The sequence below is a fragment of the Condylura cristata genome, unplaced genomic scaffold, assembly GCF_000260355.1.
Source record: "Condylura cristata isolate star-nosed mole 26May11 unplaced genomic scaffold, ConCri1.0 scaffold00040, whole genome shotgun sequence".
NCBI lineage: Eukaryota > Metazoa > Chordata > Mammalia > Eulipotyphla > Talpidae > Condylura > Condylura cristata.
This window is the reverse complement of record NW_004567141.1, coordinates 1,420,616-1,441,843: the sequence shown is the minus strand read 5'-3', so window position 1 is coordinate 1,441,843 and position 21,228 is coordinate 1,420,616. Positions and strand designations below refer to the sequence as shown.

The 21,228-nt window shown below is 38.6% G+C and overlaps 1 protein-coding gene across 1 annotated transcript in view; it reads right to left on the bottom strand.

The window, feature by feature from the left end:
• The window catches only part of SNX27 (sorting nexin family member 27), a 63,534-nt gene extending 43,411 nt beyond the window's left edge, over nucleotides 1-20,123 (bottom strand). Inside the window, exons 1-2 of the mRNA XM_004693691.2 lie at nucleotides 19,659-20,123; nucleotides 3,132-3,363 (exon numbers count right to left, since the gene is read on the bottom strand). Of these exons, the coding sequence (XP_004693748.1) occupies nucleotides 3,132-3,363; nucleotides 19,659-19,969 (543 nt within the window). The 5' untranslated portion in view covers nucleotides 19,970-20,123. The remainder of the gene's footprint in view (nucleotides 1-3,131; nucleotides 3,364-19,658) is intronic.
• Between the last annotated feature and the right edge of the window lie 1,105 nt (nucleotides 20,124-21,228).

Genomic DNA, 21,228 nt, shown 5'->3' with positions numbered 1-21,228 from the left:
AATAATACCAAGGCATTTCAGTGGGGAAAGGATATTCCTTTCTACAAAGGTTGCTAAAACAAGATACCCCATACTGAGGTTGGGGGGGGAGATCCCGACTCCTGTATCATACAATATGACAAAAGCAAAATAAGATCACAGACCTAAATATATAAGTGAAAAGAACAGAGCAGTCACTTTAGAAAACAACTTACTGTTTTCTCAAAGGTTAAATATGAGCTGCTACATAACCCAGCAATTCCACTCCCAGGTTTATTCTAAGAGAAATGAAAATGTATTGTACATATAATACATATACTTATAAATAATATACATTTATAAAGAAATATATAATACATATTTACACAAAAACTGTACATGTGCTCATAACAGCATTATTTATAACGGTCACAAAGGAGAAAGAACTCAAATGTCCACCAACTGAAGAACAAATAGATAAAACATGTTATAGCCATACAATGAATGTTGTTTGGCTGATACTTGCTACAATAGATGAAGCTCGAAAATACATGATTTCATTTATATGAAATGTCCAGAATGGGCAGATCAATAGAAAGTACACAAGCAACTGCCTGGAATTGGAGGGAATGGGAAGCTTAAGGATTATAGCTAAAGGATCTGGGGTTTCTTTTTAAAATTTTTAAAAAGTTACAAAATTGATGTAGTAATGATTGCACAACAACATATTAAGAACCACTGAATTGAACACTTTAAATGGGTGAATTTATGGTACAAGAACCATGCTTCAACTAAGATAAAAAAAAACAAACAGATCTAAAACTAGGAAACTTCTATGAGATCTAAAACTAGGATTTGTGTCCTTAGGTTAGACAGATTTCTTATAATACAAAGAGCAATATTCATATATTTAGAAAGTGACAGGGGGCCTCCTTGGTGGCACAGGAGTTAGTCTCAACATTATCACTACCATGGCCAGAGTTCAACCCCAGCAAGGGAGCTAACCCATATAATGGTGCAACAGACCTCTCCTATCTTACCCACTGCTCCTCCTAGCAGTGTATCTCAGATCCACCTGTTTTGCTCCCCACTCTGTCTCTATTGAATCCTGTTACCACCCCAGCATCTCCAGCTTATGCAGTTCTTCTACAGATAAAGTTAAAAAAAAAAGTGATAAACTAGACTTCATTAAAATTTAAAACTTCTATTCTTATAAAGACACTATTAAAAAGTAAAAGATGGGCAGGGGCCTTCCTTATTGCCTCAAGGGTTTAAAGCGCAGCGCTATGAAGCTGTCTACAGCCACTGCAGCATGAGTTCGATCCCCAGTGAAGGAGGTGACCCAAATGGCACAGCAGACCTTTCCTGTCTCGTCCACTGCTCCCCTCAGCAGTCTATTTCATTTCATCTGCCTGTTCTGTTCCCCATTCTGTCTCTGGTGGATCCTCTCACCCATTACACCTCTGGTCTGTAACCCAGTTCTTGTATGCATAAATAAAAAGATCTTTAGAATAAATAAATAAAGGGCAGATCACAGACTGGGAGAAATACTTATAAAATATCCAAAGTACATAAAGAACTCATAACAAAATGGTAAAGAAACAACCCAAATTTTAAAATGGACAAAAGAGCTGATGATACTTCACATCTACTAGTGGATTGGTAAACAAGAATCCATCAATGGAATTCTATGGCAATTAAAAAGAAGCAAACTTGATAAACGCAAGGTGGATCAAATTTTAAAAAGCTGCACAAAGTAAAGACAGACAAAAAAAAAGACATGTATGATACCATTTATCTAATATTCTAGGAAAACAAACTAATAACAGCAGATCAGTAATTCACAAGGGTGGTGGAATGAAGGAGCGAAATGATTGTAAAGGGGTGTGAAGAAACTTTTTGGGGAGATGAAAATGTTCTATTATCTTTTGTTGGGGTAGCCATTATAAAACTACAAGCATTTATCAAAACTCATGAAACCAGACATTTAACATGGGTCAACACTAAAGTGGCTAAGTGGTATAGTTGATTTAAAAAAAGAAAAGGAAAATTAATAGTTTCATTGCTTTTCTGACATCTCTGAGGGTCCCAAGGTACCTAACTATATCCAAATGCTCTCAACATCCAATTTGCTCTACTTTTAGGACTTGACCTTAATTTCCATTTTTTACATGCCTATAGTTCAAAGAACAGCACCTCTGAAATTCTACACTTGGGTATCTAGTTTGGAGAAAACATAGATCGGGACGACAAAATGTATGTGCTATCATCTCTAGCTAAATTGTGGACACAGTCAAATGTTTAAGTCTTTTTCAAACTTCTACGGTTTCCTTTCTTGCTTTTTTTTTTCATTTCTCCACTAAAGAGAATTTACCATAAATGTCCAGGTACTGATTCTCTGTTTCAGAGACTGCAAGTTTATGTCAGCAGAATAGTTTTTAACATATGTAGTCTGTTTGCCAACACCTCACACAGCCCACCTCTATGAAAAAAAAAAAGGAACATTTCTCATTACGTGAGCCCTCCTCAAATAACCAAAGGCAAAAAAAGGAACCAAGAGAAAAATTAAGTAGACTGGACTGTTAGTAGTAATTAGGTTTTGATGAATAAAGGCTTTCAGAAAAGGGGTTGTTACTTGCACCCATAATTCAAAGTGGACTTTCCTGCATATCTATAATAACAACAGACTAGAAATGTATAAAGCAGTTCATGTGAATTGCATTCACAATACAATTAGGACCTTGGGAAAAATGAGTTAATCACACAGATAACTTCAGATGAAACAGATCAAGACATGGAGAGGGAGTGGAGGGCACTTGCAGATTTTAACATGGGCAGACCTCTGCATTGCCCTCTGTTATTACCAAAACTAAAACAAAAAAGAACTCACACATCTTTACAATGGGCCAGAGTACAAAGTTCAAACAGTCTGGAAGTAAAATGGAATTAAACTTAAGGAGACATGGAACCTGCCTTCATTATTTCAGTTCATCTCAGGCAATAAATCGGTGTCAGCGTCTTGTATTTTTTTTTTTGTTTGCACCCATTTTCCTGTAAGACACACTGACCTATTTTGCAGTCATACTTATTCTAGTGTTCTAACATATATCATAAATAAGACTGGGGGAGCAAAAAAGCTAGGTGTTTGAGGATTGAGTTAGGCTGACACTCACCACAAATTTCTCACCATTCTGCTCCACATGTTTGTATGTGGGGACCGATATGGGCACTGCTTGTTTTTCTGTGTAATCATAAAATGATTGTCCCAACGAGTCGTCACTGGGATCTAGGTTATCTGCCTCATGAGGAGGCACAGATAGCACTGTCAAGATCAATTCCTTCTCGCCTGCTCGGATCAGGTCCACCACCTGCTTGTGTGTCGCCCCCTCAACATTCACGCCGTTCCTAAGGGGAAAAAGGGAAAAAGACAATCCCATAAACCAGAAGGGTCCAAACACCTTGTATCTCCACCCTCCTGCCCCCAACTCCAGTGTCATGAAGCATGAACTATAAAATCAAGGGATTCATGTGGTTCCAGAAAAACTGTTTATGTATGTTTTTACAGATCATAATGTGAGAAAGCGTTTATGAACTTATGGTGGGGAGGAGGGGAATGGTAACAGGTGAGAGGAACTACCCTGCCCTTCCTCTATACTACAATCCCATAAACAGCTTTAGGAAAACACAAGGGAGAGAAAAGTGAAGTTAGAGGAGGAAATAAAGCTTTTAAAATTAAAGTCTTGGCCCTCCCTGGTGGCACAGCGGGTTAAAGCACAGCACTGCAAGCCAGCTGCAGCTACTTCAGTGCAAGTTTGATCCCCACCTGAGGTAATCCACATGGCCTGGCAGACCTGTCCTGTCTTGCCCTTCCTCTGCCTGTTCTGCTCCCCACTCTGTCTCTGGTGAATCCTCTCACCACCCCTACACCTCTTGGCCTGTACCCCAGTTCTGTATGCATTAATAAATAAAATCTTATTAAAATAAATAAAACTAAATCCAATTTCCTCATCCTAACTAAGCATGAATGTAATACAAAGTAACTTTTAACGATCCTGTTATTTGAACTAGACTTTGTCCTTTTTAAACCTCCTAGGAATGCTGTTCAAAGTAAAACTTTACAACATGCATTTCCTTAATTTATAAAGACTCAAAAAGAGTATGACTTGGTTTACATATGTATCTCAATATCTCCGCAAATTAGTTAACTGTATCAGTCAACTGTCCTTTATACAAAGTTTCACCACCTGAGAGTTAAATGGCATTGATCTTCATACACACTAGTTTCTTTTTCCACCTGAGAGTTAAATGGCATTGATCTTCATACACACTAGTTTCTTTTTATCATTTGTGGGTTTTTTATAGGCAAGGAGATTACCTCTCTAAAATCCCATTAGCTGACCCAATTTCCTTTCATTTCTAATCACTTCAATTAATCTTTCCTAGGATTCCATCTCTTTTTCCTCTGATCTGAACTCTCTCACTTAAAGCCATATGCAATTAATTCAAACTAAAAAATATACATCTAAAGTTATAAAGAAAATCAACCTACTCATTTTCCTTCTTGTTTCACTAGGTATAAAAGATACAAGGTTTGAAAGAACAAAAAATTTGTCAAGAAAGATGCTGAGTCTCACAAAACTCAGCAAATCAACTACTGACCTTCCCAGAATGCTTACCCAGCCTGCTGTCTCAGCAAAATCTACTAGGCAGCAAAGCTGACCTGGGGGTTCCTTCCCATGGTCACTCCTGATAGCCAGGAAACACATACCTGGCCTTTAGTCCGCTGGATAAAAAGTTTCATCTACCTTTTAGAGTCGAACTCTTGTTCTGTCCTGTTCTAAGTCATTAGGGGTTTGTTTTTTTTTCCCCTGAAAACGATACTAACTTTAGTAATAAGCCTTCCAAACTTTTCAATCATTGGATTTGCCTCTGTCAGGAGTCTGGGATCTGAAATGTCCATTTATATAAACAACAGGCAGGAGATCACCCAGCTAGCTTCCTTCCGTAAATTCAGCAATCTTGACATTCCACAACCCAAAGACTAACTTACTTACAAAAAAAAAAGTAATTTTACAATTGACTATCTGCAGAAAACAGAGCTGCTTCCAATGATGAAAATTTGGGTTTTATACTTTGAATCCAGTCAGCTAGTGATTATGAGGGGAAAAAATAAAGATTGATCACAAAGCAGGATGGTAAATTGCAAAGAAAATGAAAATGTGCTTTGGAGCTAGATCTCCACTTGGTCATTTTCACTATTCCTTGGCTTACTTATTCCAACATGGGAGAGAAGGTGAAGTTAAAGGAAGAAAGCAAGCATCCAGAGAGCGAGGAAGGTTGCTTAGGTTTCACTTCTCTATTAGTAAGGCCAAGCTTCAAATGGCTGTCATTCCAAAAATGTCTTTAAAAAAAAGGTAGAAAAGAACTTCCAGTATCACATCTTAAACATACTTGCTGGTTTTTATTTGGTTTAAATACAGAAGAAATGCTATACATTCTAAACTTTAATACAAAGCTTGTAATTCCTTCATTTGTCCAAGAACAAAATGAGGCCAGTAAAAACCCCAGGATACTGATTTCAAAAAGCACCCTCTCCCCAAAATGAAGAGGACATCAGTCATTAAACTGGAAAAGAAAATTGACATCTTCTTTTCCATAACAATGTTACTACACTAAGCTCAAATTAGGTGTGGCCCAACTTGGGCAATTTTGAAGACATAAATGAATGCAAAGTGTAAATTCTTCAATTAAAAGAACTTTGGGCAGTGCAGACTTCTGACGCAAAGAATGTATTCTAGAGTCATAGACCTGACCTGAATTTGTATACCAATGTAACAGATGGGACCTCAGGTAAATTATTTAAATTCATTAATTTTAAATTGCATTATTTCCTAATCCATAATATGGAGCTAATAATACCTATAGCTAGTGGACTTGTGAGAACTAAAGTGAGAAAAAATTCTGTAACATGGCAACCTTTCAATGAATAGTAGCTATTCATATGATAGTATTCTTATCATTTGGGCAAGCAGGTGATATTCTGGACTAAGGGTGATACACATAAACCTTTCTAGTAGGGAATCCCCTTGCCTTTCTACTGTCTTTGTAATTTAATCCAGTTGGGATTCATTTGGAAGTAAATGACTGTGCTCCCAACCAATGGTTATGTGAGTCACAAAACAATCCCCTTCATAGAACACTGCATCAGGGAACCACTAAGTCCTACATTGTGCAAAAAATACCAACTGACTGGTAAATTCTACCCATCTATGCTTTTTCCACAAAGACAGTAGTTTAAACACACTATCAAAATTTTTTCAACAGATATATGATTAAATAAATTTAGCAAAACATGGTATTCACATTGTAGGTGTACAGGGTATTCATTACATAATTCTTTCAGCTTTCCTGTATGTTTAAAATGGTGCAAAGATTATAAAGATTATCAAAAAACAATTCACAAATAAGACCAAAACTTTGCTCCCTTAGGCAACTAGAAGATACCATATTTAACCTGTATCTTCAGCACTGTAAAGATACAATTGATAATTTTTTAAAAATTTTTCAGTTTGTGTAAGACCAAAATTTGGCCCCATCAGACAAATGCTTTTTAGCTAGCTATTGGGAGCTGCTTTAAGTAAAACTTTTATTTGACCAAAGTTTGCCAGCTGAGGAAACTGCAAAGCTAATATAAACACTCCAGAAGCAGGGGGGAAAAAAGTGTATACAATATATATGTGTGTGTATGTATGTATATATGAAATGTATACAACTACTTGTATATACTGAAGACTAGGTATGGACAGAGACATGACAATCACTTTATCTACCACAAGAAGCAGTCTTTCTATGTGATAAACAGATATTATCTTAACTTCCCATAACACATAAGAAAGTAATTAAAGGGTCATTATTTCCTCAGAGAGAATTTGTAAAAAACAGACAGCAAACTGCAACTGGCAAGCAATAGATAAACTATTCAGCTTTGTGGATTAAAACACAAGGCTACATGTTCACAGAATGGTTAAAACAAAAGAGTGGGAAAAGCCAAGATTTGCCAAGAATGTGGAAAAACTAGAATTCTCATCCCAGCATTGCTGATGGGAATATAGAGCAACAACAACCTGGTAGTTTCATAAAGTTAAATACACATTTAGCATATGACTGAACAATTCCATTCCTAGGTATTCACCTAAGAGTAATAAAAACATGTTCACACAAACTGTAGTTGAATGTTCATGAAATCTTTACTCATAGCAGCCCAAATATCTATAAATTGTAGCATATTCATGCAATGAAAAGTTAGTCAGCAATAAAAAGAACCATATTACTAATATCTACAACATGAATGAATCTCACAAGCACACTAAGCATTACAAGTGAGGAAAGAGACCAACTGATTTGATTCCATTTATTTGAAATTCCAAAACAGACAAAACTACAGTGGCAGAAACCAGATCAGTGGCTGGCTGTAAGGAAGAGGCTAAGTACTGAATATAAAGTTACACGATGACGCTTTCCGAAGTGGTAATACTCTATATCTTGATCAGAATGGTAGTTAAACAGATCTATACTTTTTTTGGTCAAACCTCAGATGCTATACTTAAAATGTGTACAGCCAAGTTTTGACTGTCTCTAAAACTTTTAATAGAGTTGATTTAAAAATAAAAATTATGGGGCCCTCCCTGGTAGTGCAGTGGGTTAAAGAACAGCACTAAGAAGCTAAAGTCACTTTAGCATGAGTTCAATCCCCATCCCAGAGGTGACCCACATGGTGTAGCAGACCTCTCCTGTCCAGCCTGCTGCTCCCCTCAGCAGTGTACTTCATCAGTGGGCCTGTTCTGCTCCCCACTCTGAAGCCTCTCACTGCTCCTGCACCTCTGGCCTGTACCCCAGTTCCATGTGAATAAATATAGAAATCTTTAAAAAATAAAATAAAAATTACTATATAATATCCTCACTTAAGAGAATAGTAGTCCATCACAGAATGAAACATGGATCCTATTCTACTAGATTACCCTTCTTTTTTTTGCTTCTATAAACAACGTTATGAAAATCCTAGTAAATGAATCTATACACATATCTACAGCATGAAATGACTAATATTTAAAACACATCCTCTCTCCTTCACCACCCGTATCTTCATGAAAAAGAAACTAATAAGTCTTTGATATTTCTAAGTTTTACAAGCCTATTCCATGCAAGGAAGGAAGAGAAAAAATAAGCCAGAGCGAGCTAGTATTACCCCAGCTATTTATCTGGCTTTTTATCCTAACCTTCTATAGACAACAAGATAAATATTTGGTACCAAGTGTAGTTAGGAACAGACTGATAATAAAGTTACCTAGAGAACATCTCTCTCATGTTTTATTATAGCTTTAATGTGAGACAAGTCAAAACCAAACACAGGATTAAACCCCATTATATTGTATTACAAATGTAATTCTTATTGTGGTTTTTAAGAGTCCTGAATTCTTCCTTAGATGTTAAAACATTCAAGACAATAAACTAATTTCTTTTGACATTGTATTTGAAAGTGAATTGGTTCAGCCAAATATCTAATATTATGGGAAACCTTTAAAGCTACTGAAGTACATAGAGTATATGGGCCAGGCACCTCCTTGGTGGCACAAGGAGAATGATCCATAAGGCTCAGCAGACCCCTCCTGTCTCACCCACTGCTCTCCTCAGCAGTGTATTTCAGTCAATCTGCCTGTTCTGCTCCCTCTCTGCCTCTAGTGAATCCTCTCACCACCTCACCACACACCTCTGGCCTACACCCCAGCTCTTATATGCATAAATAAATAAAATAAATCTTAAACAAAAAAAAAAGTTGTATAGTCCATGTCCTTTTTTATTTGTGGCCTTCCCAAAAAAGAGGGAGAAATAAATAACTTGTCAAATAAGCTTCTTACCATCACTGGGATTTCTTACCCTTGGCTGGTGTTCTACTCACAAAGAATGCTGCCTGAGGCAAGAAAAGTACAAATATGATTCATCTGACTATCAACTTTAATGCCTCAAGCCAGAAGTGACAACAGTTTATTCCCTGGAAGACGCAGTAATAGATTCTTCCAATCTTCTAATTTCAAAAGTTTCCAGGGAATCCACATTAAGTGTATTCATTTCTGAACAAATCATTCACATTTATGCTTCAAGAAAATGTAAAATGAAAGCTATTTAAGGTATTTTGGAAATAAATATAAAATTATAATCAAGCTATTTAGAAAAAAGGTTCATTTGTTATCTGATAAAAGGCCAATGTAAACATTTGTCGCCAAAATTTAAAAAATAAACATGTTCAATTTCTCTTCTAGAATAACAAATTTCAATCGTAGAATTTTAAAACGGCTTCCTGCACTCCTTTATTAAGGCAATAAACCTGCATTCCAGGCTTTCAGAAAACACCAAGTTTGGACCTATTGTTCTGGTGTAATTGACGGGCCCCTTTCATTTTCTTAAGTGTCTTGGTTTGGGTGATAAACTAGACAATCCTCTTAGTTTTAGTGTACTTTGTGTCTGGGAAACAAGACAAGGGTAGAAAAGTACTAATGAGAACTTTGAAGAATTGCTCTAAATTTGTTCACCTGATGGGTAAGTAGAAAGGGGAGGATGGATGTGAGGCTGAGGCTTCCACCTTTTCTCTCCTGCAAACCCCAGGTCTGGTTAGATACTTTCATCTGGGTTTTCTCCAGGACTGAAATGATCTGTCCATCTGGTAGATTCCCCACCAGAACATAGATTTACTAAGGACAAAGACTACATGTTACACACCTTTCTACCCCTGGAGTCTAATAGCATGTTTATCACAAAGTATATGTTAACTTTTTTAGTGAATGAATGAAAAAAAATGAAGATTAACATACAACTGTAGTAATGGCTTTTCTTTCATGCATTTCCATAATTTCACTCCTTATTTTTAACTTTTACACTGGTTTCACTGTTTAGGGGAAGTACTAAAAATACTATGTAAGCTCTACATATTTCCAACTTTAGTGTTAGCAATCATTTTGCTCTCTAGTATGGGAGGTAGTGGAGAAAAAGCTTAAGGGGAAAATATGGTGATCAATTATGTAACTTCAAAGTGAGTCCTTGAATTCAAGTATTTGGAAAACAGAGGTGACTAAACTCTTTTATCAGTCACTATTATCAATGTATATATGAACATTGAGCCCAAGGATACAGCAAAATGAAGAACAAAAAAATAAAAAAAAGAAAATGTTGACATTTTAAAAGTAAGCCTTTATTTCCAGTGAATTCTGGGAGTAAGCTATTGTAATTAGTTTTCACTTTATGAAAGCTAAATACACCACACTTAGTATGGAAACATAATTGCAATGGATTTCCTCACAAGATAGGGGCTGATGAATTACTAAGTAAGGACATTTGCTTGGTATCAGTTATCTTTAAAAAATTTGATTAGCATAAAAGAACTTTATGGTTCTATTCAAATATAAGGCTGATAGTTACAAGGGATTACTTCATACCATGCGACAATAAATGTTAGATATGAGTAAGAAAGTGGCTAAGAAGCACAAAATTTCCCTAGACTAACTCACTTCTCTCCTATGGACACATTTTTTTGCCTTTAATTTTTAAAAAAAGATGTATTTATTTATTTATGCATGTAAGACCTGGGGTACAAACCAGGGATGCAGGAGTGGGAGTGGGGAAGGATGAGAGAATTCACCAGAGACAGAGTGGGGAACAGAACAGGCAGACTGACTGAAATACACAGCTAAGGGGAGCAGTGGTGGGTTACCTCCCTGGCCAGGATTTGAACTCGTGGTGCAGTGGCTGTGAATAGCTTCATAGTGCCGTGCTTTAACTCTTTGAGCCTCCAGGGAGGGCCTGGACACTATTTTTGAGGACCCCTCACTAACTTATTCACCAGCAAAAGTCTGGCCTAAATCATTTCCCCACACCAACTCAGTGTTGGAATATATCTGCTACATCCCACATGACTGGTTTCAATGCAACCCCCAAGTGTTTCCAATTGGGATAATGATCACAGTTAATACAATTTTACTAGTTTTATCAACAATATCAGTTTGCAAAAAAGGTAAATTGTCAAGAAAGGTTAATTTTTTAAGGTTCTGTTTCACTACTATTTCTGAATTACTATTTAATGCAATTAAAAGCATGATTTTTCATGTGAGTTGATAAGTTTGTTTTGGTGACAGCCTGCATTCCAATATCCATTTCCTAAATACTTAGCCACAAAGGTACTATACAGGAGTGTACATACAAGTGTCAACCTATCACTGAGGGTAGAAAAGCTCAATACCCTGATCTATGAAAGATAGCATCTAAGTATTAAAAATGAGATATATATTGGACTATGGTGATGACACATGGGTGACTTGGTAATGGGAAACCCACAGGGATTACAACTGAGATGAAAAAAAAAATGTACAAAATGATGTAAAAATAAACTATTATATTACTTAAAAAAAAGATATACTTTCGAAGTAACATGGCTCCTTAACAATTAAATACTATTCTTAATTCAAATTAAATTTCTTCAGTTTCTTGTGGAAACTGAAGAACAGATGAGTTTCTGTAATGGTAGTGTATTTCAACATACTGAAACAAGAAGGTATACTAAGACCTTTTCTGCGTCAACAACATAAACAGTTATATACAGTATAGAACTCATAAAAGAAACTTCAGTGTCATATTTCCTTGAATTCAAAACGCCAAGTAGAGAGAACAAGTCATTGGTACTTCTAAGCAAAGATAGATGGAGGCTACCTAGCTTGATGAACTGTGCTCAAAGTACTTCTTAACCCTACCAGAATCAAAGTGACCACACTATTGGGTAAAAAGAACTAAGTAATACACAATTCAGAAGAAAAATTATACACTTTGCAAATTACAAACTTTATACATGACTGAATTCATCCACAAAAGAAGTGGAAGTTTCCAAACTTTAATAGATTTTCCATGATCTCCAAATACTAATTCAATCAAAATCCCATCTTTTCAAAAACATTAATAAAACCAAAATTAGACAATCACAGATATAAAAGTACTGCAACACTGAGGGGGAGGAAGAGACAGTTTCCCAGTTAATATCCTTGGGTAGTTCTACAAGAGTAATCAGCCTTCTGAGCAGCTGGGAGGACATCCACACAAGCAGCTGACTCTGCAGACTGTTCTGTACTTTTCCAAAGAGAAGTAAATGAATTACTTGTGCTTCAAGTCCATAGAATACATAGATGTATCATCTAATCTTGCTCTGAGGTCTGACACAGAATCTGTAATTCCAGCTAGCTTAAGCAAAAACAAATCATTTTTAAATAGTATATTTATGACAATGAAAGTTCACTAAGTACATATAAGTACATTCAAATACAGCTCTTTACTCTGCAACTTTAAAACCATGCAGATAGGTGTATATCCTCAACCATAATGAGAACCTTGTTTAGGTGGCAGGGCACATAAGTAATAAACAGGAGAGAGAGCCAAATGACAGCAAATTTTAAACCTGAAGTACCCCTCAGATTATTGAGAGAAAACAAATATTTACTCTGGCCACCACCAGAGTACTTACTTGAAGGATCTTTATATAAACTTTTACTTTAAAAATAGACTGCAGATATAAATTTTAGCACTGTATTGTTGTATTAAGTTCCCGGTCTTAGTCCCCTTAAGTAACAACAACATGACTCAAAATAAAAGATTTAAATTAGAAGTGGCATCTGTAGATCAAGTCTATCAGTGGATAGCCAAGACAGAACCTCATAGGTAGGCAAGAGCACAAGTGGGCCTGCAGCACTTTGAGAGTCGAGCTTAGCAACTAAAAACACAACAGTAACTAACATCATTTAAAACATAAGAAACAGAAATGAATTATTTGAGAAGCTATAGAGTGGATTGTGAAATGAAATATATATACAAATTAAAGGCAACCAGCTGTTCCCTGTTCTGGATGATAGAGCTTAGATGTTCTTAAACCCCTTCTTTATATAGTACAAGACAGCCCAAGAGACTAAATGCTCTGAAATTCTTCTAAAAGTGATTTTCCTCTTTGGCCTTGGAGAGGTTATTCACCCTCTCGTAAATAATTTAACTCATAGAAAGTCCTAGGTATTAATGTATATTCAAAAAACTGTATCTTAATACAAAAAAGAATAAAATCCAATTTTCTTAGCATTGTAGTCAAAGCCCTTTTTGATCTAATTTCAAGCACAATTGCCTACAAATAGAAACTCTAAATTTCTTGTTATCCTAAGAAGTTTTCACATCCTCCCCGACTTGGTTCCTATTTTCCTCAATCTATAAACTCTTTCCTTTTCTCTACCTCCTGAAATTATAACTGTCCTTCAATCACAGTTTAAAGCCTCTGACCTGTCTACCCACCATTCTCAAGCAGACACTCTCTCCCAATGCCATCATGTATTTATCTCCATCACTTCACTTGCTTTACAGAAAGTATGGTTTACCTGTACCTTTCTATTACAGTGTAAGTTTCTCAAAAGTAGGGGTGACTTATACAAATCTAACAACACTTTATATATAGTTTGTGTTTAATTATGGAACCAGACTGAATATGAGATATTAGTGGGCCAACACTAGAAAAGTCATGCCCTAAATCATTTCTTTTCAGATAGTGGATTACAATTTAGTGTATCATACAAGCAATATAAGGCCACCATCAGCATTCAAAAAACAAAACAAACCCCTTATCCCCTAAAATGCTTGAACAGACTAAAAAACCAGCATGTACTATACTAGAAAATAACAGTTTTGTGAAACTTCTCTCAGGTGCTTTGTTGTTTTGTTTTGTTTTTTATATTAATTTGTAAAATAAATGTATCTATAGCTGGGCTACAATCAACAATTTTTTTAAATTGCCTAAGTACTAATTTCCAAATATGGGGCTGTAACCCTATACTTTTTTAACTAGACTGCCCAAGTAAAGTACAGAAGTCATCTATCTGGATGGCTGATAGTCAAAGAGTAGTATGACCCAAACTGGCTCTAAACTAAACCACCATTACATTACAGCCTTTGGGTCAGTAATATCTAACAAAAGAACTCACCACAGGTCATACTTCTAAATAAAGCATAGCGTAGTAATGATAAATTCTAAATGTTTACTTGTCAAATGAGTCTATGCTTATCTACCACAACTTAAGAATTACCCCCAATGGGACTATCTTTAAAAATATTTATCTTTGAGAGCATGGTAACAAATCCTTACCTGAAACAAACTACAGTGATAACTGTAAAGAAAACTGTTCTTCACAATAACTTACATGACCCAGGCAACCTACATATTATTAAAAAAGATCTTTTCCTGATAACATGGTTGTGGGAAAAAAAAAATTTTTTTTTAAGTTTCAGTGATTTGGGGCCTCCATGTGGCGTAAAGGGTTAAGTCTCAGCACTATCAGCAGCCACTGCATTAAGTTCAATCCTCAGCCAGGGAGCTAACTCAGCAGACCTTTCCTGTCTCACCCACTGCTCCCCTCAGCAGAGTACTTCATCTGTCTGCCAGTTCTGCTCACCACTCTGTCTCTGGTGAATCCTCTCATCCCCTTCCCATCCAGCACCTCTAGCCTACACCCCACCTCTTGTATGCATGCATAAATAAAGTATTAAAAAAGTTATTGATTTGCCACTAGTTTATAGTGGAAATGATTCTTATGGGAAAGTGATGATATTTTCAAATTTAGCTTGTCATTTCATGTTTGTATGGCATTTAAACTACTCCTTTGGGTTAAAATTGTGATTGTCATGCTCTCTTCACTGATAACCAACTGACAAAAATATCAACAATAAGGTTAAGAATGACTGCTTTGATCTCCTGCCTCCTAGACAATTCAACAACCAGAGCATGGTAAAGACAGTGACATTTCATAATAACAGATCCAAAGCTCAAATGCCATTGATGCTGACAGAGAGGTAACTGAATTTTAAGATTTTTAGGAGACTATTCACAATCAAGAAACATTTACTACTAAAAGTAAAGAGCAACTGAGGAAATAAATGGAAGATGTACTAGATTTAGAATCCAAGGACGTGGGTGTTAAGTCTGGTTAACATTAGTACAACACTCAGCTTTCTCTCTTATAAAATAAGGTACTATGCATATATACATTCAATAAGTGAGTATTTGCTGAATCACATTTTCCATGTGTCACTAGACATTTGACTAGGAAAACAATGTATAGTCCCTGCCTTCAAGGAATTTGTATTTTCCTTCCTTCCCAGGTTATTGTGAAGATCAAATGTAAAAGCCTATTTTTTTTATAGTTAAAAAACTGTTAACACACTGTACAAGTTGCAAAGTTGTACAATAACTATTAACTTGTTCTACCTTTTAACCAGTCATCTTTATTGCAACAGCTTAATAAGACTCAGTACCTTGCTACTAAACTGATTAACCAAAGGGCTGGAATTCAGAAGCCTAACAAAAATCATAATTTGTTAGTATAATTCTTAATTTATAACTCTCAATGTAACTAAGAACCCAAAGCCTATCATTGGCAGCGTTGTCCACATATAAGTAAATATGTGAACTGTATTATCCACACAGGGAAAGGAAGTAAAAGGTTACGATAAGGCCCCAAGTAAGATTTACTATCACACTCCTCAAAGGGTGACTCTGAAAATCTGTACTTTTGATGAGCACAACCAATGATTCTTATGGTCACTAAAGTTTGAGATTCACTACCACAAAATTTCCTCTCATCAAAAATACCATTTCTAAAATATACCTGAAAAGTCTGAGGCAAACAGAATTCAGCTAAAATTGAGAAAGTAACTGTCTAGCAAGATACTTAGCAGTCAATGTTACATGACACTCAACTTATAAAAATACTTCTTGTGGCATCCATCTTTCACATAAAATGAAACATACAAGAATGCTGACCACATATTCATAAGTTATTAAAATTAACTCTCAATAAAACTGATAAATACCAGTTTCCTTAACTGCAAGATTTCCGGTATTAATTTCTTATATACTTTAACAAGGGTAAGTTGATGGGTCTTTACCATGTGGCTATCAAGGGAAAAACACAGATTTTCTGTCTAGCACAGATGTACTATGATTTTGAATGCTTACAAGCCAAACTTAGGGGTTCGTTTTTAATATAGACCCCACTATCCAAACAACAAAGAGACAAAACAAATTACAGACAATGGACAAATTTAATCTCTCAAAAACACAGATACCATCTCCATACCCACTGCACCCTCAAACCCCCTAAGGACTCTCTCAGGAACTCAAGAGTCCTTGAACTACTTTAACCTTAAGAAAATTAACTTCAAGTCAAATGTTACCTCACATACTATAAAATTAATGCAAAGACATATTTATTTCCGTGCTATCTGTTGAAAATATCCTTCTCACGTTAGCCCTCAGATATATACACATCAAAAGGTACTCAATAAAAATGTGTCACTCTGTGAAAAATTACAAGGTAGAGATTACCTTTGCTTATGGAGAAAACCTTCCATCTGCAGTGAAAGCAGAGCCCAGAAAGCTAATTCCTACTGTAGTACAAGGCTCTGAAATATGTCTCTTTCTCAAGCCAGTTAGAAAACTAGTCTACTTGAAGGGAGAAAGGGCAAACTGAAACACACTCATTTTAACTACTGTTCCAAGATTCTGTGAGGATTGGGCCCTGGTAAGCAAACTACAAAAAGAAACACAAAGATGCTCTTACTTTGACCTAAATTCCTATTCCATTAAATTTCAAAGTTACTTTGTTCTTTCACACCTCCATCAGTTATACAAACAATTGTACTATGTAAGAATTGGGATAAAATAATTTGTGTAGAGGACGAAGGATCTGACACAAGGAAAAGTCTAGATTAAACAGCACTTTCAAGGTCTAGATGTCCACCTATGACTTGATACAACCTCTACACATTAGTAATCTATCTGTGCCTAATTCTGACACCACTTAGCACTTCATTAACATGCAAAGGTTTCCTGGGACAACAAAAATGATAATTTTAAAAATCTGGGGGAGAGGGCAGCAGAAAGGGGAGGGGAGGTTAAAGAGAGAGGAGCTTCATGTAGTGTTGCCTAGAGAATATTTTAGGAAAATTAGCAACTAAGTAAGATCAAAATAAGTGGCAGAGACAAGTTTATCCCTCAAGTCTATTTGAACTGCTGATTCCCGCCCCGCCCCCCCCCACCCACCCAACTTGAAAATCTTAGATACACACACTTTGGAAAAAGGAAAGGAAAAAGAAAAACTGTACAGATGAGGTCTCGAGGAATTTACCAAGTGGCTCAGTTAATGTCAAGGAATTTACCAAGTGGCTCAGTTAATGTATTCCAACTATCACTATTTCCACTATCGTGGCAGACACTTTAAAGAGGGGCAATCAAAATGTAGTTGGAAATTGAGAAACCAATGCCAATACGTCTGATCATTACCACCTTTCAAAGAAAGGTTCTCCAAGCAGAGTGGTTTTTTGCCCAGCCCACTGAAGTACAAAGCTCTCTATTTACCAGCATGGATGTGCCAAAATGTAATTTTTTTTTTTAGGAGGAATGGGCCTGGAGTGCAATCCTAGGCTTCTTAAGTCCCACCTGCCCTAGGGGATCACCTGAGGTCTTCTTTCTCCTTTACAGTAGTTAAGTTTATATCTCAATACTGCTATAAAAAGAAAATAAAAAACAATAGAACCAAGAAGTCAGCAGCTACATCAGTTGAGAAATGTATTTGTATTTGCAAAGGTAGATTACATTAGCTGTAGCTCTCTACAGAATTGTCTCAGTTTAGTTCCTTTAGCTCTATAAAGAACTAAATGATTGGGAATTTTATGATAAATATGTAATTCTAAGACATCAGTCGTACTAAATTTAAAAATAAACCAAGAACTGGATCCAAATTTAACTTTCAAAGAGAAAGAGCAACAATTCCAAGAGCATCTATTAGAAGGAAACATCAGTCTTAAACTCTAGAGTTATTTAAAAAGAACACAATTAGATAACGAGGTGCAAAGCAAAAGGTCACAATTATCTGAATACCCTGCTCCCCAAAAGGTTAAGTATATATAGCCAGAATATACTACAAAAGTATACAGAACATAAATGAGGAGGGGGAGCATCTATTTACAGAAGGGACAGAGAAAGGTATACTATCTTCAATCACTTGCTTTGATGAGATAATCCTTGTTCAGGTGGAAGAGCAGAGGGAACAGAGAGTGGACATCACCGAATAAGACTACCAAGAATAAGGAAAATGGAGTAATAAGGAGGAGTAGATACCTCTACAGACCAGATCTTCAAGATACCATTGCATCTGACAGACTCTGGGTAAACCTTTTAGTAGAGAAAAGACTAAAGGTTGTGGAAATGAAGGTTAAAATAACATTTATCTCAAAAACTGAGGGGTTTCACAAGGGCAAGTCCAAACACTGATGGATAGGGCAAAAGTGTTAATACACACACACACACAAGATAAGAGTTAGGAAGGAGAGAGATAACAGGATTGAAAACTGGTAAAAATGGCCATAAAGCGACCATACATCCTCTACCAGGCAACCAGCAATCACTAGATAAATTTTAATACAAAGTATAAAAACACAATGTAACACTTGAGTGAGAGTAGTGGAGGAGGTCTGCACAGAAATTGCAAGACTAGGCAGCATCCTGTCAGAGCTTTAGGGGGTGAAGTGGGGAGGTGAGAAGGAGTGTGTAGGGGGAGGGACTGCAGCAGGGAATGAGGATGCAGCAGCAGGAGCCTAGGAAGACAAGGAAGGGGAGCAACCTAGAGGACAGCAAGAGTGGGATAAAGTCAAGGGTGGGATCACAAGAGACTAGAGAATGGAAACAGAAGACCCTGGAAAAGAGGGGCCAAAGACCCAAAGGGGAGACTCTTAGTTGGGGGAAGTAGGAGGTAAGAACTCTACCATAAACCTGACAAGAAGTAGGAGGACAGTGCAGCAATGAAGACAAGGGGGCAGAACAGGGATGCATTCAGAGCAATTCTGAATCACGGTGTAACAGGGGATGACAGAGAAGAGTGACCACCGTGCCAAAGACACCCACCTCCCTGCAGAAAAGGCACGTGGGGGTCCGTAAGAAGGGATACTCAGAGCCTGCAAAAAGGAGGGGAGGGCTATACAGCAGGACAGAAAAATACATGGCGTGCTGAATGAAGCTTAGAGCGAAGCGAAGTAAGAAAGAGTGCCGCGTGGAGGAAAGATGTTCCGGGAGGCAAAGTAGAGTGGCAGAGGTCCTGCCTACTTGGTCTAGAGGGCAGAAGGGACGGCCCACGGGGGCTGAAGGGAGTGGTGGCGAACAAGAAACTAGGATGCTAACGATGGGAACTTGGGGAGGACACGACACGGGTTGGGTCCGAAAAGGAGGTGCTGTCAGTAAGAAACAGGAGGGGGTCATTAAGAGCAGGGCGAGGGGTCGTAGGGAGCAGAAAGCAGCACGCCACAGGGGAAAGCCAAGGGGCAGAAAAGCAGCCAACGGAATGGGAGCAGGCGTAAAAGCAGTAGGGGCGCAGGGACCTAAACTGGCGATTAGAGGGAGGGAGGGGGGAGTAACAGAAACCCCAGAGTATGGGGAGGGGCGGTCAAGCCCCAAGGTGGTGCCGGGCCTGAGGGTACGGGGGTCCGAGGGGCGGCTGGGGAAAGGTGCGGCCTGAGCGTGACAGGGGGTAGAGAGGAGATGCAGGGACAGGCGGGGTGGGGCAGCGGTCAGCCCGGATACTCACACCTCCAGAATGCGGTCCCCCTTGCGCACCCCGGCCCGATCGGCCGCCCCCCCGGGCAGCACGGCGCTCACATGCTGCAACGGCGCGTACAGCTCCCCGTTGATGCTCCGCAGTTGCCCGCCCTCGCTCACTTGGCCCCGCACGTTGAAGCCGTAGCCGGACTCGGACTTGACGATGCGCACGACCCGCGGGCCGCCGCCTCCTCCACCGCCGTTCCCGGCGCAGTGGAGCCCAGACCCCCCGCCGCCGCCGCCACCTCCGTTCCTGTGAGGGGCTGAGGGGTGAATCCCTTCCCCGTCCTCGTCCGCCATCTTGCGAGCAAGCGAGCCGTACCCCCGCCCCCCTACGCCTCCACTCCCTCTCCGCGCGCGCACGCCCTTCCAGCAGCCGCGCGACCCCCGGCGCGCGCCCGCTCCGCCGACCGCGGACTCCAGTCGGCCGAGGAGCTGCGGGCGGTGGTAGAAGGGTGGCAGGGGGCGGAGGGAAAGCGAACGGTTGGGCACCGTGGAGCCTCTTGGGAGATGTAGTTTCTGAGTGGCGGGGGCGGGAAGAGGATGGACCAGGGCCGGAGCTGAGGTTAGGTGACGCGGTTGGGAGCAAAGCCTGCTGGGAGTTGTAGTTTGTCGTGTGTGCGCTTAGGTAGTTCAGCTCTGGAAATGCTAGCAAGTGGACATGGGTAAGGGTGTTTTCCCCCCCTTTCTTTCATAGTCTGACAGCAGTGATATTAGGACACAGTGACGTTTGTAATTTGGCAGCTTAAATTACAAAAACTCATTTGTTCAGTACCTATGCTCCCAAATGTTACATTATCCCATGGCCCCAACCTTGTGAGATCTGGAGCATGAGTTCTTTTATCTCACATATTGAGGAACTGAACTGCAGAATACCCAGAGTCATCTTAAGACTGTTACTTAAGGTTAAGTAACAGGAATAAGTAACAGGAACTAAGGCCCAGTTATTTTTGCACAACTTTTCATTGCAACTGCCTAAAAACTATATCCCAGCGATACTCAAAGCATATGTAGAGGAAACTGTGGCCTCGGTGGATATTAAAGTGACTAAGTGATCATTTCAATTCAGCAATGATTCTGAAGTTACCTTTCAGATTTACTTTGTTTCTGCCAGTGACAAAGGAGTCTTGAAGAATGGTGGCGATTTAATGCTTTTGGCTACCTACCCAAACACAAATTTAGATTTGGTGAGCAATACCTGGCAAACACAAGAAGAGCAGGAGATAAATCAATGAAAATGGTTTACTTAAGCACTAACGTCAAGCCCCAAGGTGGCCCCGAGCTTGAGGGTACGGGGGTCGGGGGTCGGAGGGGCGGCTGGGGAAAGGTGCCGCCTGAGCGTGACAGGGGGTAGAGAGGAAATGCAGGGACAGGCGGGGTGGGGCAGCGGTCTGAGCATCCCTGGTTGGACAGGTTTATTGTCAGTTTTCATAGATAATTAGAGAATTTGGCGCCTTTGGTAGATTTTGCAGTTCTTCAATGCTGAGAAGGACCAGATAAACAAGCAGACAGCAAGCGAGACTCCAACTCTGAGAGAGGCCGATCAGCAACTTCCTTAT